Raw genomic sequence first — 27,639 nt, forward strand, 5'->3', positions numbered from 1 at the left:
TCTATTTACACAAAGTGTGGGCTCCCACCAAGCTCCCTACTTTGTACAAAGTAAAATAAAAAATAGAGCTACCTCATCTTAGTGTGGGAGTTTTCTGTACACAGCGGGTAGCAAGGCTGAAGGACAAGAGTTTCAAAACTTCATCAGCTTCTGAATACCAAAGTATGTATGCAAATGAGAACTGGTACTAGAATCTCTGAGCAAAACAGGAAATAAACCTCCCTTGAAGGACAGCAAATCATCTCAAGCAATATTAAAGGCTATTTGCAACTCAGAATTTGGAAGCATTTAACAACTGCTAAATGTCTGTTTGGGGAGTCTAAAGGCACAGAATTTGTGACAGTGCCCACTACTCTTAAAACAAGGGTTGATGTCTGCTGTCTTTGTGGTTTGGCACAGCCTTTGTATAACCAGCTGTCTTGAAGGGAGCTTTGATGTATCTTTAGGAAAGGTACTGTTATTTATAGAACACATCTAGTCTACCTTTCCTCTGCTTCCCACCCCCGTGCCTTGACAGAGAATGTGAGTTCTCATTTGATCAGGGTCACCTCAGGGGTGAGATGTCCTTTGAGTCTCAAGATATGCTCCTGATCAGTAACTGTAAGTTAACTCTTCTTGAGAAGGCAGATGCAGGACAAGAATGCAGTTGCATATTCAGTATTGCTCGCTGTGCTATCAGTGCATTCCTAACCATGGCTGATTCTCAGATGCTAAAACTTACTTTTCTGCTTAAGCATATGTTAATCCAGAGTTAGATTTTTCATTAGAAAGCAGGTTGTGACTTTATACAAGCTGAACAGAGTCTAGTTTGCAGAGAAAGGTAGACAAAGCAAGTAAATCCAGGAAGAAGAGAAATAAGACAGCAGGAATAAGTTCTAAAAAACGCAGAGTCTGTGCTGCAATCCTGGCTCTGCTTTCTGGACCGTGTCCTGTCTTGCAGTGCCTGGTGAATGTATGATGCAATGCCAGATGCTGCTCTGTACATGCAAGTGAGGCCACCCAGAGAGAATTGTTCTGTGCTGCTGCATCCTCTCTCCCTGGCATCCCTGTTCTGAGGCCTGTGCAGTAACTCCTGTCTCTGCTGCAAAGTCAGGCTTTGACAGGTTTGATAAATAAAAATCCCTGCACAATTTTTTTGCTTGAGGAGAATATTAACTCTTGTATTGCAGACAAATCACATTCTGTGACTGAATCACACTGCTTTAAATTCATGTCTCTTCAGCACCTTTTTTTTTGTGTGTGTGCTGCTTACATGGCTGACAGGAACATGTCCCATCCATACTTTGGGATCCTCTGGAATGAGGACTATGCAGATCTAGTATATTATGTGTTTGGTGCACGGGATCCCATGACCATTTGACTTTGGACTTTCATGCCCTGTTGAGCAGCATACAATGGTCCCTCAGCTGAAATGGTCCCCTTCTAATTTTAATTTATGCTGATACTAATTTGTAATGTGTCTGGGCAACTGGCTGTTTAAGGAGGTGCTGTCAAGCTCCAGATATTTTTGCCTAAGGCTCTGGATTGACCTGTCCCAGCAACACAGCCATGGAGAGAGCCAGCGTGGCTCCAGATTCCCAGTACACTTCTGTCATCACAGCCCTCCCTGTTCCTTCCTTCCTTCCTCAGAGGTGTCTTTTGTATATCAGCTCAGGAAGATCACTCTCATGGATTGTTTTTCCTGTTTTCCTATTTGTCTTGTTTCCCCTGTGTCCTTGCAGCTTGCCTGGAAGGCTTGTGAGCTGCCTGACTGGCCAGTTCTGCATCAGGAACAGGCGGTTTTGGTTTTGCAGAAAATCATCTTCTGTGTAATGTTTGTTGCATCCTGGTTTGGGGAGTGGGGATCAGACTGGTTCTACATGTACTTACCAGCTAACTTCTGTACTCTTTTTTCTTTCCTTCACTCCTAATTCTCCTTTTACTTTCTGTCACTTTGAGCCCTAACACCTCCCTGGGTTCTCCAGGAATGGCTGCTACAAAGATGTTTGTGTTCTCCTCTGTAAAACTGGTCTTGTTTTGTGTTGCTAGGCTACTCCCTTCCAGCTGCCACTGAAGAAATGTTCCGTGGTGGGAAACGGTGGGATCCTGAAGAAGAGTGGCTGTGGCAAACAAATAGATCAAGCAGATTTCGTCATGCGGTAAGACAGAAACCTTAATGACGCGTTATCCCCCCTTGCACCTGCTCAGCCTCAGCCTTTTCAGAGCTGTTCAGCTGGTGTTAATCAATGATCATTTGCCTTGTTGCACTGCCTTTGCAGGATGCTTTACACAAGCAATTTGGGCCAAAGTGTGAGGAGAGGCAAAAAGGAGTTTGGGCTTGGTTCTGCGAGGGGATATGGGGTGAGGGGACCGTGTGCTGGTCAGTGAAGTCGTGAGGGCTTGTGCAGTGTCTCAGGGAGGTGCTGAGGAGCTGCTTTTCTCATCGTTTATGCAGTGGTAGCCATGGTGCTTCATCCTGCTCTGTGCTCTGTCCTCTGAAACGAAACGCCATCTGTGCAACCCTCAGAACGAGTAGGGGCTGATTTATGGGGCAAGGCTTGAGCTGCTGCAAGCCAAAATCTTCCTTTTTCTTCCCTCAAGACTGAACTGTGGCTGTCTGAGGAAATGCCAAACTTCCTTTAATGTGAGGTTTTTGTGATTTTTCACATTTCCTTTCCCTCCAACCTTCCTTAATTTACAAGAACCTGTCAGGAGGGATGTTGAACCAGCTACTGCTTTTGTGATTAACTTTGGCACTGTCTAGGTCTGTGATCCTTAAGGAAGAAAGACAGAAATTAGTTCCTCCCTGATAAACATGAACAAGAGAAACCTTGTGGGGGAGGACTGCTCCAAAAGGGATGAGAACTGGAGTTTCTTTGGGTTTCTGATGGATGCATAATGAACACTCAGTATAACAAATCTCCTTATTAGATCCTGATAACTCATTATAAAACTACACAAATTTGCTCTAAACCATTCCTGTAATTTCTGGTTTGCCTCTCAAAGACCGAAAATGCCTTCATTGTTAAATGCCTGTTAACACAAAGAAACAGAACAAGTTAAAGGCCAAGGGAAGCATTTCCTTGGAGCACTTACAGAAGAGAAGATGTAAAGCACAGGGGGAGAGCAGCACTCTGACTGCCATTACTGCCAAACTCCTTAGGTGTTCCATGGGCTAAATACCAGAAACTGCAGCATGTGTGCAGTTTCTTGTATTCTATATTTTCTAGAAATTAAAATGCTGTAGGAGCAACCAGTTACAAAAAAAACCCCAGAAGTTAAAAAAAAACAAAACAAAAAACAAAAAACAAAACATCAAGAAACCAACAAAACAGCAGATATTTTAGCTTGATCATAAAACCCCATTTCTCTGCAGGGAGACTAAAGCAACCATTATATGTACAGAGGTTGTTTTGTTTTAGAAATAAGTGATAGGGAGAATCCTGTTAAAATCCCAGGCACTGTCTGAGGCTCTGTTGTATTAGTGACATGAAATAATTTTTATGGAAAATTTAGTTGGTCTTTTCTAAATCTCATTTCTATAATCTGAGATCTGAGGGAGAAAGAGCACAATGGTGACTTCCATAACACTTCTCATTTTTATAAAAGAAATTTGTAATATCTTCAAAGTATTTCTGCAGTGTGAAATGTCCTGCCAGGTCTTGCCCTTGTTTGTTAATTCCCTTCACGTGAGTTTTGATTTCACTTATGTATATTTCCATAAGCTTTGTCATGTGAGAGAAGATGGCTGCAGTCATATGTTGTAACTGCTAAGGTTATTTAATGAGTTTAGACTCATCTGGTTGCTGAGCATCTTCTACAAACACAGTTGTTCCAACACAGACATGAAAAGAGCAGCAGTTTTCAGCCCCTAAGGCACAACAAGCTGTATATGCAATGAGAAAGGTGCATATGCTCTCCATGTTTAGGTATTGTGCTTGTAATGGGCTCTTCTTCTGATTTTCAAGTTTCTAATTCTTGTTTCTAAGGAAAAAAAGAGTTTTTCCCCACTCCCTCCCTGCTAATGCTTATTTTAAGAGAGAAGTGTTGGGTAGTAGTTCTAAGCCATGTCTTTAACTCTGTTTTTCATGTACTTACTTCTCAGAACCAGATATAACAGTAAGAGAATTAAAAATTAAGTTTCTTAGTATGAGTCTTGTGCTTCAGTGTGTTCCTCACCTGCAGAACACTCAGCACTCTGCTGACCAATCCAAGAAAATAATTGGGAAGGTCAAGTAACAGATTTCCTGCAGTTTCCTGTGAATTCTCAGGCCATTACTTAATGTTTCCTGCGCTGCAAAGTGGGAATCAGACTTACTGATGATGTGTTTAAATAATGCATCTGTGACTGGCTTATGAAAGAATTGTCATTAATTAGATGCTGAGATGATAAAAACTAGGGTGAGGTCTTGTCCTTCATAGTGGTTTTAAATCAACTTGAACCAAAAATGATTTTTTAAAAGCGTGCTCTAAGAGCTTGTGTTTATTCAAAGCAGAGAGCATTAAATTGTGATCTGCCAGAGATGTGCCACCCCTCTGCCCTAGGGCAAATCAGCTGTAAATCTTCCTTCACAAATATTTGTTTGACTTTTATTTTACTTTATTTTAAGGAACTTTTTCTTGTTAAGATTTTATAATTTATGTCTGAGAATTTAAATTTCCCTATGCTTCTGGACTTTCCCCTTCCCATCCATGATTGCAGTTTCTGAAGCCTATCAGTCCTGAATGCCATCTAAAGTCTTGACTGTCTTTGTGTGCAGGTGCAACCTTCCTCCTCTGTCCAGTGAATACAGCAAGGACGTTGGATCCAAAACCCAACTGGTGACTGCAAATCCCAGTATAATTCAAAAAAGGTAGAGAGCAGATTTTTCCTTTTCTGATCGGGGGTAGACAAAGAGACAAGCGCTTCATCAGTGTTATAGAAATTGGTGCATCAGAGTTGTGTTCCTAATAATCCGATATTGGAAGGGGGTCTGGAAAAGGCGCAGTAGGCAATGCTTTGGTGTTAGGTGAAATAATTAAAGGCTAAACCTCTGATGCTTTCAGTGCAGGCAGGGAGCTCAGGGAGGGGTGTGTTGGTGGGTGCCCCAAGCTGCTCTGCTGGCCAGGCAGGCTGGCTGCTGCATCCCACCGTTGATGAAGATGCTGATTTGGGCTGCTCCTTTTTTCAGCTCACAGAACCTCTGGGTCTCACTGCCTTCGCGTTATTTGTTTGATGCTGACTTACAGTATAAAAGGGGTCAGGGTAGAACTGCTTGGCAGGGTGTGATCATACAAGCTTGGCTTTCTTAGGGAACTGAGACAAATTTGTGTTGTTAGAGTTGGTTGAAATTTTCCAAATGTCAGTCGCTGATGAGAGTGGGGAAAAATGTCAGTGCTATCTCTCTGATTTTTTTTCCTGAATTTTAATTGCCATGTTCTTTGTTTATCCTCTGGAATGAGGTAGGTTGTTCTCAGGCAGAAGACGATCTGGTAGTAACCTGCCATGTTCACTGAAAAACACAAGAGAAAAAATATGAACCAAGGGGATGAGCAGGAAATGATATCGGCATAAAGAAATGTATAATGTGAGTACTGGCAGGTGAAGGCTTGTGAAAGGAAGCAAAGCAGGGAAAATAAATGCATGGTAGAAAGCCAGGTGTTTTATAAAGAAAGGCACTGGCTTGGAAATGGATGTTTGATGGTATTTAAATGTGATATTTTTCCTCTCTGAGGCATTGAAGGGTTCTGTAGTTCAGTGTGTGGCAGAGATGACAGTCTTTGACAGAGTAGAACAGAGAGGACAAGCAAGAGGGAAATGGAATAATAGTAATAATAACAACGAGCCTCAAGAGCTGGTTGCAGGCAGAGAGTGCTTGAGTAGGGGCAGGCACAGAAATGCTTGTGGGATGAGATCAAAGCAAACCAAGCAGAACTAGCAGGGGATGGCACCAGGTGCCAGGCAAAACCAGGGAGTAGCCCAGGGCAGTGGATCTGGAGACAGGGAGTCTGAAAATGCTATGGTATGTAGACGGCTGATTGATTTAAGGAGTGGAATGGAATGGCCAGAGCATCCCATCAAGGGAAGAAGTTTGGCCATGGCATTTGGGATGAAATGAGGAGGAGCAGTGTGGAACACCACCTTTCAGAGGGTTTTACAGTTTCCAAGACAGAGGATTATTTAACTCAGGCAGGGTTTTTTGCACCCTCCCCTCTATCAAGGTCTGGAGTAGAAAGCTGACTGTAGCTCCTGTTTTTGAACAGAAAAGGGAAGGAGTTCTAGTGATGCTTGGAGGAGACTGTGGTGCCACACTGGAGAGACCATGGAGTGTTCCAGCAAGAGGGGAGGGATGGAATGAGGAGATGGTTGAAGAAGCAGATGGAGAGAGCAAGGTGCTACTTTGTGTGAGGGGTGGATATCTCAAGGGGGAGTGGAGGGGGGTGGAAAATGGGAAAAAAGAGAGAAAGAAAACAACAGGGTGATTAATGTCAGCTCAAAGTGAGTGGACAGTTACTGTGATGCAAGACCCTGGATGAGAGAATTGTGGAATGTATGTGCATGTGTGTTGGTTAGGGGGAGATACACAGCCAGTAACTGAGAATGACACAGGGAACAAATTCATAGCACTGAAAATTGGCAGAAGCCTCCTTTGAGGCTTTGCTTCCTCTGCCTGGTCAGGAAGAAACATTTTAATTTTTTTTTAAATAATTGACTGATGTTTCCTGTGTGCTGCCCAAAGTAATTATTTTATCTCCTGTGTGTTAGGTTAGAGTGGGGAAATAAAGGTTATATCTTCAAAGTTAAAATGGAAAAGACAATTCTGTCATCACTTCTATGGAAAGAAGCTTATTTAGGAATTAAGGTTACTTATACTTTTGATGAAATTCAAATACTTTCATATTTGTGACTGATGTATCTGTTTCTAAGCTGTGAGTTATCTAGCATCACATAATGGGATTATTCAGTGCCATTCTTCTCCTCTCCTCTTGTCCTTACCTGAAGTATGTTGATATTGATAAGGCTTGACATCTCTATCTCTCAAGTGTCTTGTGGCAGGTTTAGTGAATTGCTCCTGCAACACCATTAATGGTTTCTAAGAGATTTACCCTTACCAGATAATTTATGGTGATGCATGTTGAGTAGGGCAAAGTTTTCATACCAGGGATGTGAAAGCAATCTGTGTGGCTCTAAAACCAGAATTAGTGCCTATAAAAAATAAAATTGTTGGCAGCAGTTATTGCAGAAATATTGCATTTCCCTCTTAGCACCTTAGGATGGAAGAGTCACAATTTTAATCTAGGAATACCTTGACTTTAAAGATAACTTCTAAACATTGCTTTTTGCAGAACTTAGAGATCAAGGTCCTTTTCTGTTTTCAGCAGGAAATGAGACTCTACAGGTGGTGTAGGCCCAGGGTTAGTGGTGCTTGTGGTGGGGCTGTGGCCTCATCCCTGAGTGGCTCCAGCTGTGCAGCACAGGTGAGCAGCATTGCAGGGAACGAGCCATGGAGTGCCCAGGGGCACTGACCAACCCCAGAGGGCACAGAGGGCACACAGGTGCAGGGCATTAACTTGGGGGTATAAAAGGCTGGGCTGGAGGACAATACAGAGATGGTGCCTGAAGCCTTCTTGAATGCTGGTTGTGGCTCCACTACTCCTGACAGGTAGTACAGTTTTCACTTGTGAAATATTTTGCTCTGTTCTCATTTGGGTTTGAATGTCCTTCCCTAACTTGAATTAGTGTAATACAGGAGAGCTAACAAGACATGTAGTGTGGTAGAAATTTTCCAGTGTAAGAGGATGTGTGTTGACTGTCCCAGTTTCTTTTTTTGTCTGAAACTTTTCACGGTTGTCTCTCTTCAGTTAACATTGGAACTCACAGTCCTTCACTCCTGTGTGAAACTCCTTTTTCCACTTTGCATTCAAAACATAACCTTTCTGTCAAAGCCTGTGTCAAGGTTGCAGTTGAGACTGAAATGTTGCATAAAGGTGCTCCTGGAGCCAAGGTGACCTCTCCCACCCTCTAGCCCTGAGTGTTGTTGTGGGACTGCAATTCCAGATCTTTGATGTTTCCAGTTCATTCCCCTACCATCCTACTCAGCTTGGCTTCATCTGCAGGGATCTGCTTTGTAGGCAGAGGATTATTTTGTATTTGTCCTGGGTTTTATTTTCTTTCCAAGCCTAGCTGCTATAAGTCCCTCCTAGGAAAGAGGCAGTGCAATACCTGTGATGTGCCTACAGCCATTCTTAAGACTCTGGGAAAAATCAGCAAGGTTATGTCACTTACAGAGGTTGTTTCTATATTCCGAGCCCTTGTTTACACCTGTGGAGAGGGACAAGTCAGTGAACATAAAAATCCTTAAGAGGCAGTGCTGATTTTTGACCAAAGGCATAAGATTTTTAACTAGGAAATACAAAGAGTTTGTGGATGTGGATTATTACCCGTTTCGAAAATCACTGGATCCGGGCTGTTTAGGAGAAGTCAAGTTTATGAATTTCTTATCTTCAACAACTCTTGCAAATGTCATGCAATAATAATTTGTCTAAGCTTCTAATTAGATCTGCAATCAGATGCAGTTTGCAGCAGTGTTCCTTCCTAGTTCCATGTCTGCTTATCTGTCCAGCCTAGGCACACTGACATCATCAATTACATGGATCTAATACTCCAAATAGATGTTTCCCAGCATACAGGGAGTTTTAGACCAGCTGATGTTTTTTGGGGAGTATTTTATCCATGAGCTGTGTGTCCATGGCCTGTGTGGAAGTGTGAACTTCCATCACTGAATGGGAAAATTTTCCTTTCAGTAAATTAATTCACCTTTCAGTAAATTAATTTTGATCTCTGTGATATTTGACAAGTTTTTGCTGTATCCAGTGTCTTGCACTAAACCATGATGAAGGAATGAGACTAAAGACTAACAAATGCAATGATTCTGCCTCTCAGCTCGGAAATGCCAGTTAAATATCACTGCTGTTTATTAGGTTCCCATGGATTTTGAGTGGGCTTAAATTTGCTTTCCAGTGTCCCCTACATCTTAAAGGCAGCTAATAATCTTTCCTGGATTCAGTCCTGAAGACATCTCTGAATCCAACTGATGCAGACTATTAGGAATAAAAAGCTGGAATTGAAGCAATAATTTTATTTGATAAAAGCTTCCTTCATCTTTGATCAAACGAATGTACAGTTTTATGCCTGTTGCTTACACTCATGAAAATGTTTCATGATAATTCCTCTTCAGTGTGTCTCCATGTAAAAACAACATATTCTGTTCCTAGGTAGTTAAATCTTTTTTGGTAGTTGCAAAAGATCAGAAAAAGAAAGATAGAAACCACCCATAAAATATGTTCTTGAAGGAAAACCCGTTGTGCTTATCTTGTCCTGTCTATACAAGTCAAGTGATGGGAAGAGCTTTCCCTGTAAAGTCAATTAGTCATCAGATTTTTAAACACTTCATATTGAGGTTCTTTATTCATTCCTGGTATCTAAATATATCTCAGATTACTTCATTGATAAGAAGTCCAAAGTGATACGAATAACTATTTTAATTCACATTTCATGTTCTTCTACAAAAGTCTCTGAACATCTATGCCAACAGCAAGGTGATTATATTTCTGGGAAGTACTTCTTAAGAGGCAAGACTGTGATAAACTCTTCTGTGTTTGGAGGTTGCTTGAAGCCCCATTTGTTGGTAATCAATTTTTTTCCCCCTCATCTAATAGAAAGTTTCTTTAAAAACCTTTACATTTATAAATTTTACCTTACTTTCTCTTTGTGTGGAGCATCTGTTTTTGTCCTTGTTTGAACAGAAAAGGAAGCAAAACTCTGGGGCTGGAGGGGACTGGCCCAGTGCTACCACCAGGCCAAAGGCAGAGCCAGGAAAGAAACATTCCAGAATTTCTGGTTTGCTTTTGCATTTTCTTAGCTGATGAGTAGAAATACCTGGAGTTGGAAAAAAGTCCTGTGATGGGAATGGTTTGCTGCTATTTCAGCCATGCTTTGCCCCATTTAAATCAGGGGCTTTTCCTCTCTTAACCAGGAGATGCAGGAAGAGATCCAGGAACCCTCAGCCCCAGGAAAAGGACCGGTGAGTTTAGAGCTGTCTCAGAATGCTCCTTTGGCTCCAAAGAGGAAGGTCAGGGGCTGTTGCAATGGGCTGAAATTTTGGGTTAGGGAAATGGGAATTTGGAGGGAAAGTTACTTAATCTTAAGGAAAGACTGAGGAGAACAGGGAGAGTACCTCACCAGCAAAAGCAAGTGCTGGATGTTAGGAACAACTTTCCAGAGATCCTACAGAAGACTCCATCTTACAGTAATTTAAAGGGCAAATTGATGTGGAGATGAAATGGGAAATTATAAATGAGAGCTGATGAAATGGTTTCATGCTTTTTCTTGAAAATAAATGTTTTATTAGTAGTTGTCATAAAGTAGAGGTAGAAGATATGAGGATTAAAAGAATCCATTTGGATTTGTGATTGAAATAGCCTCACATTTCAATTCTACTGTGTATTTATTGCAGGATTGGAGAGGAATAGGATGCATTACTTTACACATGCATTTGTAAGTTTCTTGTCTGGGATTTTGATTATAATGATTGTTATCTCCATTGTGAATGACATTTTCATTGCAAAATCTTTGCCCTACCAGAATCACCAGTGCTTGCTCATCTGTGGGGATATTCATTAACACATTGTCTCACACATTTTCATTTTCTTGGCAAGCTATGGCAGGAGGACTGTTCCTTTTCATTCCTCCCCCCTCTCCCACCTCCTGGTGTCTTCCTGAGACCACTGTATCCAAGAGTCTGCCAGCACTACCAAACAGAGACAGCCAGCTGTCTGATTTTCCATTATTAGGTCTGTGAAATGGGAAAGCTATCTATGTCCCTGAGCAAATCATGCTTTTAATTAACGTGAGGTTTTTTCGTCCTTCTATTCCTGCAGTAGGACTTGATATGAGAGCTTCTAAATCCTACTACCAATAGGTGTCATAGCTAATCAAGTGCCTTATTTGAGTGTGTGACTAGTATCTTCAAAGTAATAGGAATACTTTAGTGTCTTGCATGGACAGCCCAGGTTTCTTCAGAGTAACTTCTACAAAGATTAAGTGCTTAATCCATGTTTAGGTAATGAGTCTCTCTTTACAGTCTTTAATATTAACCTATATTTTTTTAGCAGTATTGCATCTCTTGGATATTTTCAAATACTGATTGGAAAGCAAATGTGTGTATGTATATATATTTCTTTTAAATGGAGACACAAGGCATCCCGCAATCTTAATAACTGCAGATAATGAGAACACAGATGGCTACTTCTCTGTAACCTGCTGGGTTGTGACATTCCCACTTTTTCTTTTGTTCCTGTCTCTAAATAATTTCCACAGTTTGCAGCATCTGCAGCCATGTGGTCCCATAAACTCCAAAAAAACCCTGCAAATGCAGGAGATGGGCATAGGAGTGTAGAAGTTATCCTTATGGAGAGCAGGCCAAAAGCTTTAAGTTAAAGCATAGATGTCAGAGTCAGAGGGATTAATTAGGGTCTGTTTTCTCATTAAACAGCTGGGGCTGGCTGAGAATGAGATAAGCACCTGAGAAGGCTGAATTAATTTTAAGTAGCACTAGGAATAGATGCTGAAGGAAAGGATGAATGGAGAGAGAAACACTGGTGTGGAGTCCTTTAGGGGAATGGACTCTGCAGTGTAAATCACTGTAGTGCTTCACAAACATCAGGGATTTTTCAGTAAACCAAAAGGTAGCTGGATCTTGAGAAATATTTTTTCAGGAGTTTATTTATAAATAGCCAGAGCAATATCAGAACCACTAAGGAAGAATTTTTGGGACTTTTTCCCACGTGTTCTTAGGAGATGACAAAAAAAGCAAAGTAGTGCCTTAGGAGAGGCTTAGCTTAGATACTAGGAAAGATTTTTTTTTTTTTCATTTAAAGGGTTTTAAAACATTGGAACAGATAGCCATGAGGAGTTGCCATCCCTGAAAGTGTTAAAAAATGTGGCTATGGCACTTGAGGACGTGGTTTAATGGTGAAAATGGTGGTGGTTGATGGCTGGATTTGATTATCTGAGAGGTCTTTCCAAACCTTAATGATTCTATGATTGCCAGGGCAGAAGAGATCAGTTATTCTGGCTTAGTTTAGTCCACAAAAAGAGAGTGGAAATGGTTAAACATGGAAGAAATATCTCCATGCTCAAAGGCCCTTCCTAGGAGGTGACAAAGAAGTTAAATGGCACCATCCTTGAGGGGGAAGTATTGTCAGGGATTAAAACCTATTTTCAAAGCCAAGGTCTGCAAGATATGAAAGCCAAATTTCCAAGTCTGTCTCCAAGTTGTGAGTTGTGATCCTGATTGATTTTTGTTCCATAAGAATCCTTGTAAACAGCTTCATTCTGACCATTCTAGAATGTGCTTTTAAGCTTAGAGGCAGGCAAGTGGGAGAAGAAAGTGTTGAGCAGCTCTGCCCACAGGCTCATTACTGCTCATTAAGAGGTCTCTGGAGGAATTGTTCTGGTTTTATTGTCTAGATGTCTGTTTCACTTGTATGCAGGCTGACAGAATGAACAATTAGGTAGCTGTGTAAATGCAAACTGGGTAGAATATTTATGGGAGCCAACATTTCAAAATGGCACAACAGGGAGAAAAAGACAGACAAGTTTTGGAGGTTTTTTTACCCAAAATCTTTTATTTTCTCTTCCGAGTTATTTGAATTTCTGAAGGTGGTCTCTGAGCAGCCAAGACAGTGAGCTGTGATTGCAGGGTGTTCCTCTATTGGATTCCCTGGGGCGCAGGTGGGATTTTGTGGTGTAGAGAGATTCAAATAAACGTGCAGTGTGTGCCCTAAAGGGGCGTCAGCTCACCTGTATCTTCCTCCAGAGGGCCTAAAGCAGGAATTCCTCTGCCAGAGGGCAGGAGGGCTCAGAAGGTGGGTGGTGGTGGTAGGGGAGGCAGCTGAGTGAAGCAGCTCCTGCTGTCTGTGGTGCTCCGGGGGTGTTTCAGTTCTCCCAAATGTATGGAGAAAACACACAGCAGAGATGTGTCTGCATTTTAGGGTGGGATGTGGGAGGCTGTTGGGATTATTTGTAAACAAGGAAGACTTTTATTTCAATTTCTGGCTCTGTTTTCTGACTAAGAATAACCACAGAGACTTCTCATGAATTCCACACAGACATTTCAAGGGATGCTGTGTTGATTTGAGCTTTAACTCCTGTCAGTTTTGTCATCCCTGTGAGACTGAAAGCTTTCGGTGTGTTTACTTATGTTAATTAAAGCCTGAATATCTGGGGAATAATCATAAAATAAGCTCAGGTTTCCATGAGTTTAAATTTGAAAAATTAGAATACAAAGCCAGATCAGAGTGTGTAGACAGCTTGTAATGTTGAAGTGTGTTATTAACAGCTAATAAAAGATGGAGCTGTAAAGTGGGACTGAAAAGATCCAATAGTGTAATTTTAACACTCTCCCTTGGGTGTGTGGACACAGAGTTGTAAGATTTGGCATTGCTGATTTTGGCAGCTGTCTGTGCATGTGGATCACTTGTGCACTTCTCACTGAGGCAGGATGGGTGCTAAAATCAGACCCTTAAGGTTCTGACTCTTTAAGTCAAATTGTACACTAAAATTAAGGGTCTATGTCACATGAGTTTTAAAACAATACACAAGAGATTTCTCAAGTGTCTTAAAATGAGAAATTTTAGCTACTTTGAGATTTTTGTCCAGGAAATATTTTTTTTTTTACTTCATTTGTGCCAGCCTCCATACCTAAGGGGGTATGGATACTTTGTATTTAGAAGGAAAATGGAATGCGTTTTTCAGACTAGACTGTTCCACTGTGACTGTCCTACCTTTTTTCTACAAGGATAGAAAACAATGTGCAAAATGTCAGCCTGGTCTAGTGGAAGGTGTCCCAAACAGATGACCTTCAAGTCCCTTCCAGCCCAAACCATTCTCTGATTCTCTAAAAATACCTGTATTATTACATTTCTAATTAATTTATTCTATCGTGTTGTGGGAGGGTGTTGATTCTCGTGTGGTAATTATTACTTCTGCTACTACTGGCAGGCCTTCCCTACAAACAAGAGAGTGTTTCTGCCTGGGTTTATGCCCAGAGCAGCATTTCTAATTAGTAGCAGTGCTGAATTTGTACTCAGAATCCTCTGAGCTGAATTTTTCAGTGCCCTGCCTGTTTCATGCAGCAGGTTGGCACTGAGTAACGCCAATATGAGGCACAGTGTTAGAACAGAGAGCTGAGCCTGTCACTGTTTCCATGGCAAAAGTTCATCCTGTGGTTTAAAAGATTGTAGCTCATTAAAACTTCAGTCAGGATTTCCTTCCTCATTCTGATCTCTGATCAGCTTCAGTCTCTGCTCTCCTGTACTAGCCAGTAAAGTTCTGTAAATCAGTAATGTAGGCTTACACCAGGTGGTTGTATTTACTGTCCAGCTAAGAGGGACTCATCTAATGCTACCTTTTCCAGCCCCATTCCAGGTAGAGACTGGCTAAACACTGTAGGTAGACTTTAAATCCCCACATCTAAGCACTTAATTTGTAAAATTCAGCTTACTCTCTGGAGACTTGCATTGCTGAGATGACTTGCCCAAGTCTTGGCAGCGCTGCAGATACACCACGAAAGCAGCTGACACCTCAGCAGGTTTGGGTTGAAAACTTTTTGTAAAGCTAAGCTTGAGGAGGATTCACGTAATCATGGAATGGCATAAATTGTGAGGGACACCTGGAGATGAGCCTGTGCTCAGGCAAGGCCACCCAGTCCTGGCAGCCTGTGTAGTGCTCCAGCAGTTTTTAGAAAAAACTTGACATCTGGTCTGTAGACATACCCATAGCACTTTTCTATTCACACCCAATGACAACAGTAAAGACTTTCAAAAAGAATAAGGGAAAAAAATAGAGTAATTGGATAAAATGATAAAACGTGACTCAGTTATCTTTTCTTTCTATAAAGGTCAGCTCAGTAACAGAAAGATCTGCTTACATTCTGTGAGATAAAAGGGTGTGATTCTTAGATTCATTAGGCTAAATAAACTTGCTCTTGATATGGTAGAGAGCTGCTTTTCAGTTATTTCTGACCAATCTGTCCTACTTTCTATTATGGTTATGCCAGACTAGTGTTTGGGCAAGAGGGCAATCCAAGAAGTAGCCAGATATGTATCCTGACAGTGGGCTTGTTGAGCAGTAGCAATGGGAAGAAAACAATAAGAGTTAAGCTTCAGTGTTTAAGAAAGTAATTGACTTGTAAAACAAATTTTTAGAAAGGCCTGCAACCAAACACACCATTCTTTTATAGCAGTTGCAGTGATCAATTTTGTGAGACCTGGGCTTTGTAACATAAGACACAAAGTTACTCAGATACTTATCAGAGGTTGCCAGTTCAATACAGTGGAGACCTGGCATCAGTGCTCCCATTATTTGTGGCAGATAGGAAGGATGAATAGCCAGGGGAAAACCTTGTAAGTCTGAGTGAAAGATGGAGCTTCTGTGCTGGCCAGAGTGTGAATTTGCTGCGTGTAGAGGTCCGAGTGCTTTCGTGGATTAAAGCACAGCTGTGTCAGCCAGCAGAGCTCGTTGGTCTCTGAAGGGCTCATTCCAGGAGAGGGGCAGCTCATCCTCTGCTCAGCCTCTTCCCAGCAACCCTACAAGGATCAGGCAAGCCCAGTTTACTCTGGGCTGGCCCAGCTGGAGCTTTAGCAGATGGGTATCCCGGGAGTCCCAGCTGTGTTCTGTTCTCAGGTCATCCCCTGTGGGATGCAGGCATGGACCAGCGGGTGCTTGAGGCAGAACAGCTCTGAATCCTGGAGCTCACACTGGCACAAAGGGCCTGGCTACTGCTGAGGAAAACAGAAATGCAGCTCCTTCCCAGCTCTCTCTGGCAGGACTCTCAGGGAATGACGACTGAATCTCACCCTTCTGTGTCAGGCAGCAAGGAACCTTCAGAAAAGCTGCAGAGCTTTTGGGATGAAGGCATGTGTGACAAGGTTTGAGATGGCCTTTGGGAAGGGCCCTGGTGCTGGTTCTGTAATGGAGAGCAGGGACCAAAGGGTTTGTTGGTGGGATGTGATTTTAAAGATTTGATCTCCCACTTTAGAATGTGCATTTTTTGTAAGTTGTAAGTCAAGGGCTTTACAGACTGGGGCAGAGACACATTTAGGAAGGTGGATGAAATACTCCTGTCCCTCATTTTCAGACAGGATAACAGAAACACAAGGGAGCTGTCACAGTCCAGCAGTGACCAGGGAAGCCCAGAGCAGTGTATATCTGGGTTTTTGCCCAGTCTTTGATCAGAGATGTTTGCTGAGTTACCTTGTGTGAAGAAGACTTCATGTTCCTGGCCGCTCACACAGTTTCTTTCATGAGTATTAAATCTGCATAAAGAGATTAATGAGGCCTGCCAGAAAAATCTGTTTCTGTCCACAGAGTTGCTAATTGCTGTTCACACCCTGGCAGGGTATTGCAGAGTTTGGCTCTCATCTCTGATGCTTCTTCCTCAGGTGCAGAAGTGCACATAAAGTGACAAACTTACTGTCCAAGACATTTTCCTCTGGCATGGGGTGGCAGGACCCTGAGCATCCTACTTTCCTAGGATCCAATGATGGCTCACATCCCATCAGGGATGTGTCTCTTTGTCAATCATTGAGGAGCCACAGCAGAGGAGGACCTTCAACATCCTCCTTTTGTTTGTCAGTGTTCCTGGATGTTGCTGGGTCAGCTAAGTTCCACAGTACTGTTTGCCCTTCCTCTCATTTTGTCCTTTGCTCTCTTGCATGAAAATAGGTCTCTGTGTTGTGAAGCCTTAAATAACCACCATCAGCAACAGTCCTGGGATCCCGAGGGAAAAAAACCAAAAAAGTAAATTAATAGTGATTAATTATTTAAAATTATTTACTTGGAATAAAGTGGGTGTGAGGTATCAATGGGGTTTTTTTCCCTGTGTGTGCTTAGCAGTTGCAAAGGAAGATTTTTGTCCTGTAGAGTGAACTACCTTTTAAAGGACTAATTCCTTCTTCACACAAAGGAAATTCATGTTAGACAGCTTCCAAATTGTGTTTTGTTGTCTTCAGGTGGCTCTGCTGGTAATGTTTAGATAACAGAGGTAGGAGAGCTGAAGCCCTGAACCAGAGTTTGCCATGTAAGTTTTATTTACCTTGCAGTATTCATAAAGGCTTCTCATTCCCTGCAGGATGCAGTGGCAGCAGCATTCCAGTGGTCAAGAGCAGAAACTGGGAAGCAAGGTTTATGTTGTGTGCTAGCTTTCGGATGTCAGTAAAGATCATTTGCTTTAGATCATTTGTTTGAGAAATTGGCTGTAATGATACTGGCAAAGAAGGGGTTGGTTCTTAGAGTGGGTGTGGAGTTCCTGATGACCTTGATTAGAACTCAAATGACATCTTCTGCTTAGAACTGAAGTGAGACTGGTTTTGCTTTTGTGAACAGGGTGAGTTCCTAAGTTGGGCTGGAATATTAGGTAATCTATCTCCCATTTTCTGGTTTGTGCTTTATTCAACCATTTATTCTGGCTTTCAGTGTAAAGTAACATTGTCTGACTGAGGGTGTGCATGGGGGCTGAATCCAGCCTTTGGAAACTTTCAGTGGAGGAGATGGTGGATAGCTGGTCCATCAGCAAAGTCTGAGTAGCCAAGTGAGTCCTTCCCAGCCCAAGGGAGTGAAAATTGCTGCTGCTGAAACCAGGGAGGAGTGGGATGCACTGGCAGGCACAGACAAGGTGCAGGAAGGGGCAGGGGATGGGGCTGTTGGCAGATAAGAAAGATGTAAACCCCAGATGTGCTTCTCCTCTTTCTTGCATTGCTTTCCCCTTTCCTCGCTGAAGGTGCAGCACCAGGTCTGTGTGGGGGGCGGCCAAACTCTGCCAGTGCTGCAGGATAGCTGGCCAGGATGATGTGTGGGGCTGATGTGTGCCCTTAGGGGAAGGCACCTGCTCCCTCTGTGCTCAGACAGACCTTGGACACCCTGTGCAGCCCTTGGCAGGGATGTCTGGGAATGGCTCACGGGGTACCTTGCCTTATCCTCTAGTGCAGTCTGCCAGGAGCTGCGAGCCATGCAGTGACACAGGGGCTGCATGCTTAGGCTGTGACCAGCAATGCAAGCTGCTCTGGCAGCAGCAGCCTCAAGAAAGAGGACAGCTTTCAGAAGGGTGGCTCACTGACAGAGCCAGGTGTATGGTGTCACTAGTTTTCTGTGCATATCCTTCCACTTGGTGAGAAAAGCTGGTTCCAACCTAGATTTTCCCTCCCTTTGTACACTTGCTCACAAGAAATTAGATTTCTTTTAAAAATATTTGCTGTGAATTTGCCCTGAATTTTAGGGTAAAGGAGGAGGGGAGGGGGAAAGGGTGGCTGAATAAAGGATTTTAGGAGTAAACTGTAAAGGTAGGGATTCATCAAATATCTCCCATCTTGCAGCAACTGTGGACTTGGAATGAGAACAGCTTGAATACGGAGTGTTCAGTGCTCATAACAAACTGCTTTCAAATTGCACAACATGGGTCATTTCAACAATCAAATTATTCCAATTACTTTTTGATGTGCACATAGATCACTCAGTGGGCTTTGGATCACTTAGTAGCCCTCCTAATAACTCTGATCTTGATTTATTTGCTCTGCCACATTCACTTAGCTCTGAGTCCATGAGTTGATGCAGAAATTATCTATGAGTCTCTTCTTGATAAACGATATTAAGCAGCATGCTTCATGCCATGTAAGCCTTGGCTGAAAGGTCTGGCTGGGTTAGCCATGCTGGCACAGCTGGAGTTACAGATGATGGATAACATCCTCAGCTGCTGCACTGCAGCCATGTCATTCTAGAACTCTACGGTGTCCCTTGTGCCTGAGTGGGGCAGAGTGCCCTACAGACAGCACTACAGACAGCAGGCTTTCTTTGGAATGCTGGTAGTGTTGGGAGCTGCCTTTGCTCTTCCTCAAAGCTGAGGCGAGTGCAGCACTTTGGGAGGACCAGATTTACCTCACCTGGCAGGTATTTGTACTTCTTACTGCACCCTTCATTTGTGATGGAGGTAGCACTGAACTAAGGCTGGTTATTCAATTTAGCAATTCATAACCCCATTCATACCAGAGCCCTTAATTAGAGACAGATTCCCCATTTCCTTTACCATTTAAATTATCTGCACTTGTGTCTGCTTTCCAGCTGTCCACAGTCAAATATTACCAAATACAAATTATTACAGAAATCTATTACATAAACAAGCCTGTACTTCTTAAAAATGCAGGTCAATAATGTGAGTATTTTTTCAGAAAAATAAGTGTCACTGGGATAATTTTCATTACAAAAATCCCACACTCCAGCATTATTTATGGTTTTGGCCAAATATATTTAAAAGGAGTAGTTTGAACTGTCTTAGCCCTCCTCTGAAACCAATCCTCTCCAGTCTCTCAAAGACAGGAGAAGCTGCTTCACCTGGTGAACAATGTCTGCAGCTTCTGTACTGCACTTCAGGGACCACCTTTGCTGACTATACATGCATCTCAAGATTTGGAATGGAAGAGCCCATGGAAAATGTTGCCTAGTTCCCATCAGTTAAGGTCAGCAAGCAGAAAAACTCTGAATCAAACTCTTAGTAGCCTTTTATTCTCATTGCAGTGTTCTATCTCCCAAATCAGTTACTCTGGATTTGCAATTATGTAATTTAAAGCAGGATTTGGGTTTGTTTTGTAGGAAAACTGAACTTATTAGGAACCAGAATCTACTGGTTATTACCTGAAATTGTAATTTCTTGTTTTTATTCAATGATGAACTACAGAATTACCAAGACAGCCCTTCTGGCAATGATTAACATTGATAGAAACCTTAGTGTTTCCAAAAGCCTCTCACCTGCTGTACATTTTCTAATGCCTATGCCTTTAAATTCATGTGATCCCCTATAGAGAGTGTGATGGGACATTTTTATGGTGGATAGCAGGGAAGGCTGCCTCGTGTGTTGTAACCTGACGTTATCATGACTCCCCATAAACCAACGATGTGCTTTTGGCCACCAAAACACCAACATTCCTTTCTTGAGGAATCAGCCAGTCAGCAACGTGTGTGGCTGCACAGTCTGTTAGAAAAAAGGAACTCTGCTATCCCGTTTTTAATTTCCTGCTGCTTCATTTTGCCCTTGCCAGGGGACACTGGGAGCAGTCTGAGCATGAGGAAAAGCTCCTTCACCTTTCCTTGGATGAAATGTCCAGCATGGTGCAGTTTCACAGCTTCACTGATAGTGAGAGCAGTTTAACCTGGTCAAAACGTGAGGGGAGAAATACAAATCTTCCAGCTGAGCCCTGGGAACTGAAAGTAGCACCTGGCACTTGTAGGCTCAGACAGAGCAATTGTGTGAAGCCCGGGAGCTGGTGGCTGAGCTGGACAGACAGACAGCTCGTGTGGCAGCAGTGCCTACCTCCCCTTTCACCCTGATCTAGCAGAAGTGAAACAGGAATTTCTGTCCTCCTGTAGGACATTAGGAGATCCTAATCTCCACCAGCTGGGTACTCAGTTCTGCTCTGAAATGAGAAAATACTTTTTCCTCTTTATATACTGTTCTAATGACTTAAAATTGAGCTAATGAGTTAAGTTTTACATCTTTAACTTTTGATGTTTAAAAAAATTCTGATTAAGAGATAACCAACTAATTTAGGGGTGACTAATAATTTTCTCAGAAAAAGTATTTTTACACTAGTTGATGAAATCTCTCAGAATAGTCATTCTTCAGGCAGCCTTTGAATTTCTGGCTCCTTTCCATAGAGACACTAGGGCCTTATGCCTTACATGTGTATTGATTTACCCAGTGCTGTACAGGGATTGAAGTGCCTCATTGCTAGCTGCTTGCTACTGGTCTGAGATGGAATTTGTGGAGTTTGGTGCATGTTCTATAGCTCAATTCATCTCCAAGTGTGACTTTGACAAAGTTGCAGAGCTTTGGGTTGAACCAGCCTTGACAAGTTTCATTTTCCAGGTTTCCCTTGGAGTTTGTAACCCCTAGCATGAGGTGAGAATGAACCCCTGGCAAGAGCAGGTCATTACATTTTGAATCATCTTAGAATGAATGTGAGTCAGAGCCTCTAGCAGTTCTGAAAATCCCTCCAGCTGTTTCTGTTTAGCTTTCCACTGTGCACTGTAACCTCTTTTAAGGGGACATCTTTGGGCTTGTCCTGGCAGTCACACATCAGCCCTGGGATGTGTTCCTGTCACGTCATAACCCCTGGGGTTTGAAAGGAATCACCCCTGAAGTGCATTTAAAAGTGAGAAGTCAGGGGTGATTTGAGGAGAAAACCCCACAGGTGCAGGGCACTCGGAGTTGTTCAGGGGGAGATCAAAGGACAGCTGGATTGGGCCAGGCTCTGATACCTGGAGGGAGCATCACAGTTTGGAATGCTCCACAGAACTTTCTCAGCCAAGTGGCACCAGCCTGTTTGCCTCAGCACTGCAAAAGCTTAGATGATGGTTCTGAGTTCCCTGGCATGGAATGAGAGGGAGAGCTTACTGTAAAGCTTTTTTTAAATCAGCAAAAGGGGAAGTTAATCCCTGAGTTACACAACAGCCGTGCCAGCTAAAAATGAACTGGAAAAAGCTGTTTTCAATATCAAGAGTTTTCTCTCCAGATAACCACAAATGTTCTCTCATTCACAAAAAAAAAAAAAAAAAAAAAAAAAAAAGAGTAGGATTTTTTATTGCCCTGATAAGCTGGGACAAACACCTGGTTCTGTGTGCTCCAGACTAAGCAGGGCTCAGGGTCCTTGTTTATCTCCCTCTCTGCTGCAAGGAGCCCTTTCTTCCCCCAGCCCTAAGCCACAGTAAGAAGTCTGGTACATTTAGCAGAGTCACAAATAAAGGGATGGTGTGTCTGTCTTGCTTCTGGTGTAGATCTACTTCCAGGAAAGAAATATTTTATGTGACATTTCAACTATGAGGGTGAAAAGCATTAGAACTGCTTGGCCTTTACTGCTGTTCTGCACTCACTTCTCCTTGGTGTCAGTGAAAATTAAATGAAAGAAGGTCAGTAAATGAGTGCTGAAGAGATCTGAGAGTGAAAGCTATGGTTTGAAATCCCAAAGTTGCTCAAAGCTCGTTTCCTCACAGAGTTTGGACTGTTCCAAGAGCAGGTTTTAGTTCCTGCCAGGCATGGCTTCCTGGGAAGCAAAGGTAGGAATACCCTTGGCTCCACAGGGAATGAGGCAGCTCCTTGTCATTCACTGAGGTCTTGTTTCCAGCCTGGCAGCGAAATCACTTGTTGCAAACACTGTGCATGTTGCTGTGCATCATTTTTTGGTAAAAGCCACCTGTGCATTAGTCTGCTGTGGCAGGTGTTAAAAAAGAAAAATGGAAGTCTTGGAAAGTGGTCTTGTGACATTTGAGAGTTCATGTGACTTGGGAAGTGAGAAAAGGCAGTAGGAGATAAGGAGGGAGGGAGAAATGCAGGGTGGGTGCTTGTGTTGTGGTTTGGCACTGGCCGAGGCCAGGCACCAGGCTCACTCACCCTGCCCTGGCACAGCTGGGCAGAGAAATTCAGTGAAGGCTTCAGAGTTAAGGACCAGGAGGAAACACTCCAAGGGAAGAACAGGCTCAACTTAGACATACAAAGTGACTTTATTGCTAACCAAGTCAGAGGAGGATAATGAGAAGTAAAATAAGCCCCTAAAAACACCTTTTCTTCCCCCAACTCCTCCCTCCTTCCCACAGGCAGCACGAGAGTCAGGGCCAGGGGATTTGGTCAGTTCATCACCCAAGTTCTTCTTTCTTTGCTCAGGGAGAGGAAGAGGAGTCTTTCCCCTGTGGGGCTGTGGGTCCCTTCCCATGGAGACAGCTCTGCCTGAACTTCTCCAGCGTGGCTCTGCTCTCCCGAGCAGCAGTGCTCCCAAAGCTGCTGAGACACGAGTCCCCCCTTGGGCACACAGCCCTCCCAAAGCTGCTGAGACACGAGTCCCCCCTTGGGCACACAGCCCTCCCAAAGCTGCTGGGCTGTGGGTCACTCTTCCACAGGGTGGATTCCTCCAAGGACAGGCTGCTCCAGCCTGGCAGCAGGGCCCCCTCTCTCCACCAGGTCTCCACAGGATCACAGCCTCCTCCAGGCACCCACCTGCCCCAGTGTGGGCACCTCTGCCACAGGCTGGGGGTGGATCTCTGCATCCCCCTGGATCCCCAGGGGCTGCAGGGGCCCAGCTGTCTCACCCTGCTCTCCCCATGGCTGCAGAGAGATCTCGGCTCTGGCCCCTGCAGCACCTCCTGCTCCTCCCTCTGCACTGACCCTGGTGTCTCCAGGTTGCTTCCCTCGCATGTTCTCACCTCCTCCTCTTCTTTAGTGAGAAAAAAACAGTGCCCCACTTTGATTTTCTTTTAAATCTGTTACCACAGAGGCGTTACCATCATCCCTAACTGGCCCAGCCTTGGCTGGCAGCAGGTCTGTCCTCAGAGCCATCAGGGACTGGCTCTGCTGGATGTGGTGGAAGCTTCCAGCAGCTTCTCACAGGAGCCACCTCCATGGCCCCCTTGCTACCAAAAACCAGGCCCTGCAAAACCAACACAACTTGCTGCAAAATAATTTATCAGGAAACATTATGAGAGTTTACTTTATGCTGTCAGTCAATTGACAAGGGTGCTTTGGAGAGGTTTGTGGGGAAGGAAGCATGGTACTGAGCTGCCTCAGTTTAATTACTACTTTGCTAGTGTTCCCATAACTAAAATAAATGCTCTTGCTGTCATGGTTTCAACTTCCATTTATCACTGAATGAAATGTGAGAAATTAAATCAGAGTATGCATTTATAAATCCATGCCTTGCAGAATTAGGCATCTGAGGTAATGGCTAGGCTTGCTTGTTCTTCCCCAGAGCTTTCCTTTGGAATGGATGTTCCAGAATTTTCAACCTCCACAAGCCCCATCATCTGTTTGAACATGGATGCAGGTGTGAGTTTCAGCACTCTGCAGATTAATCTAAAAGATTTGAAATGGGAAATGGGAGCAGCCTGTGTGAGTTCACTGCTGTTCACTCATCAGAACCTGAAGATTCTAGCAAACCACCAAAAAAATCAGTATGTCCTCATCAGCCTGGCTGCTAAGATGATGTTCTCATCAGCCTCATGCCAGAGGATGTCCTAGGCTGCCTGGCCTTTGCTGAGGGAAGCCCTTGTGGTCAGTCACAGTGAAGGCACTGTGAGGTTTTGTGCTGTGGACAGTGGCTGGACCAAAGGGGGAATGAATTGTTACTATCCTATGAAAACTATCCTGTGTTACTATCCTGTGAAAACTGGTCAGGAGAGCTCTGCAGGACAGGCCTGATGGGAGATTCTCCCTCTTTCTCTAGTTCTGGTTTGCTTGGTTTCCCTCCAGTGAGGGGGCAGGTCAGGCAGGTACTCTGCACCTGCAGCTGTAGCTGCTCCTGCCGATGGGGCAAAGGGACTTCAGGTCCTCCAAAGGACATCCTCACTCCTTGCCAAGCTCTGCTCTTAGCAGGAACCTCGTGGTTCCGTGGAAAACAGCGTGGATGTTGGATGACAGTGTGTATTTAAATGGCAGTGAGTCCCACTCATTGCTATAAGGAGCAGACTGATTTTTTCCTTTGTTTCTGCCCTTCAGATGATGTAGCAACAATGCGATGAGCCTGCAGGCTCTGCTGCTCCTTTTGTTTGCTGTTCCAGTTGCCTTGTTCATGTCTTTGGACAAGCTCTGGTATGAAAAGTTCTTTGTAAAATCTCCTAAAAATGTAGTTTTTCACATCTCTACAGCTGCTGTATTTTAGTGAGTTTAGAGTGTAGCCACTCCCTTGGCTTTTGTGTTTGCTGGGTCATAAAAGAGCATAAAAACATCTGAGCTGCCTCATATTCTCTGAGGCTGTAGTTTCAGTGTATGGGCTATGTTTCTTTGATATTATTTGGTGTCTCAACAGTGTTTATCAGTTTGCTCTATTTTCCTTCCTGAACTGTAACCTTTTCCTTGCAGAGCCTGTATTGGGGCCATACCATGCCAACCATTTCTAACACCTCTATTGAGCATGGTAGTAGTGATAAAACTAGAAAACAAGGAATGTCGTCGTTTGCCATGAACAATTTTATAGAAATGCAGGCACCAGCAGATCTTTCCCTGAAGGAAGCTCTCAGCTGAGTGGCCCTGGGATCCTGGAAATAGGAGGCAGGCGGATGGATGATGGAGCTGACTGTGCCGTGTTGGGCCAGCAGGTGGCTGCTAGGGACAGTGGTGACCTCTGGGGTCTGGATTAATGCTCATTAACAAAAGAGAGAAAAGATTTTGCTAACAGATGTTAGCAAAGCATGAAAACCCTGTTCCTTTTGGGAGGAATCATGGCCTGGAGAAGGGAACAGAGATTTTTGAAATGTGTTTATATTTCCATGTAAACCTGTGTCACTTTAGGTCACCTTAGTCTTTCTCACCCTCTCATAAACTAAACTCAGTTTGTGACTCCCTTGTGGTTTGCACATTGCTAGCTTTATACACTTCTTTCCACATAATTGTCTTTAAATGTTTTATTGGGAGTTTTCTCCCTCTGTTTTCATGCTGCTCCTCTCAAAGCATCCCTGTATGGCTTTGACCTCAGGCTGTTCCTGGGTGATCAGTGTAGCCTTTGCATCATTTTTGTCTCTGCCCTTTTTTTGTCTTATGTTGCAACCCCAGCTTTGCAGGGAGGGCATGATGAACAGTGTGAATAGTTGGCATCTGCTGGCTGATGTAAGTCCATGCAGCCACCTCATTTCAGAGCTTTCTCAAAGTACTCCAAGGTAAAGATGATTTTGCACAGTGCAATTTTCTTGAAGTTAAACAGCTCGAGAAATGTGTTAACTATGAAAAGGCAAAAGGCTGGGCCATCTGTTAGGCAAGACATTGCCTTGGGGAGTTAAAAAATGGCCAGACACTCTGGTCTTTGGCCACCTGCACTTGTGCTGTACATGCAGACTTTCAGGCTGTGCTGATGAGGCTTTGTTTTCATCCACAATTGCAGCTGCAGTGTTTTCCCTGAACTGTGGGGAAATTGTTTTCATCATTCCATTTTCTTCCTGCATGACAGGCATCTCCACACATGTCCTTTCATTATTTATTTATGGGCCTCAGCATTTAAAGGCCAGGCAAGTTTTTTGAGTGGTCATCCTTCAGGGACTGTGGCTCGTTTCTTGCACAGGGTTTAGCTGAGGCTGCCAAAAGGCTTCAAAAGGCTTGAAACAAGTCCCTCTTCCTTTCCTTTACTCCTTCCCCTGAGATGAGCATTCAAAATGCTGCTGCTGGGGCCATTGTGCCCTGATGGAGTCCTGGAGTGACTGCGCTGGAGTCAGACGTGACATCAGCAGCGTTGCCCAGGCAGCAGTTCCCATCCATTGTTCTGTGCACACACCTCCCCAGCCCCAGTCTGGGTGTGTGAGCACATCCAGTGATCACTGCCCTTCAGCAGAGCTGCAGCCTCAGCACTTGGGGCACAGCACAGGGATCGGGATGTGGTCGGTGTTTGCAATCGCAGAAACAAAGCAGATTTCTTTGTTATCAATGATTTTGTTGCCTAAGCAGCATGTCCAGTGTAAGATCCTGCCATTAGAGAAGGGACTGTTCCCTGCTTGTAAGCAGATTACTTGTCATAACATGTTCAGGGTGCACTGCTGGTGCCTAATGGCCCCATCTGTCATCCCTTGAGTTTACAAGGATAAATGCAGTGCCTCAGGTGGTATATATCCTCTCAAAAGTGCATCTGGGTTCTGTATCAGGGTGATACTGAATTAATCTTTGTTAGATTTAGATAACTTCATCCCAGTGAGTTTCTTGCTATGATAATGATGCAGCTGGATTGTAAGTCCTCTTTCATCAAATAACAGCTTCCCTTGCAGAAAATTCGTATCCTGTTTGATTTGTGCTGTGTGTTCCTGTATGCTGAAGTCAACAGGAGTTTCTTTGGGGCTCTGCGTGGGATCAGACCCTTTTGCTTGAAAGAAATCTCTTTTCTTTGAGGGCATCTGTTTCTACACTACTTTGGCATTTTCCATGTTTCACATCTCTGAGCTGTTTATTTCTATTTGCATCTTAATGTCTGCTTCTGGCTGTTTTCCCTTGCTCTCGTTAGAGCTTTTTTTGATCTCCAGTTGAGCTGATGAGACATGGAGTTTGTGCAGTGTTTTTCACTCGGTCTCATTGAAAATACAACATACCTGGGAGGATGTGTGTGCCCTGTCAGTCAGCACGGTGGGCTCCATCTGGGTTCAGCAGTTCAAGGGTTACCAGGGCCGTTTGCTCATTAACATTCCCTGTTTATACACTGATCCTCACAGGATCAGTGCGTGTGATTTGCCCCAGTATTAATACAGCAAAATCCACTTCTAAAGGTCTTTTTCAGAAGAATAATTTATTCATTGAAAAACAACATTTACAATTTTTGTGTTTTCAAAGGCAGTTTACAAGTTCTTCTCAGGATAGTATTTTTTTCAATTGAGAAAATTAGTTGATTTTTAGTTTCTCTAAATGGTCTGCAGTGGTGATAACTGAAAGTCTGGAAGTAAATATAATATAAGTCCAAGTATAAACACAAAAATAAGTCAGATCCCAGGTCAGCAAGTGATTTTATTTTTTATTGCAGAACATAAGAGCCCTCTCTGGAATGTATTTTTTGGTGAAAAATTGAATGACTGAAATTAGTTCTGGCTGGTTTATTTGGGTCTCACAGTAAAGGCAC

General features: G+C 43.4%; 1 protein-coding gene across 1 annotated transcript in view; it reads left to right on the forward strand.

The window, feature by feature from the left end:
• Positions 1–27,639, forward strand: part of ST8SIA1 (ST8 alpha-N-acetyl-neuraminide alpha-2,8-sialyltransferase 1) — a 95,020-nt gene that overhangs the window by 51,812 nt on the left and 15,569 nt on the right. Inside the window, exons 3-4 of the mRNA XM_041398583.1 lie at positions 2,029–2,138; positions 4,740–4,832. Coding sequence (XP_041254517.1) covers positions 2,029–2,138; positions 4,740–4,832 — 203 coding nt within the window. The remainder of the gene's footprint in view (positions 1–2,028; positions 2,139–4,739; positions 4,833–27,639) is intronic.

The sequence above is a fragment of the Onychostruthus taczanowskii genome, unplaced genomic scaffold (genome assembly GCF_017590055.1).
Source record: "Onychostruthus taczanowskii isolate IOZ18803 unplaced genomic scaffold, ASM1759005v1 scaffold15, whole genome shotgun sequence".
Taxonomy (NCBI): Eukaryota; Metazoa; Chordata; class Aves; order Passeriformes; family Passeridae; genus Onychostruthus; species Onychostruthus taczanowskii.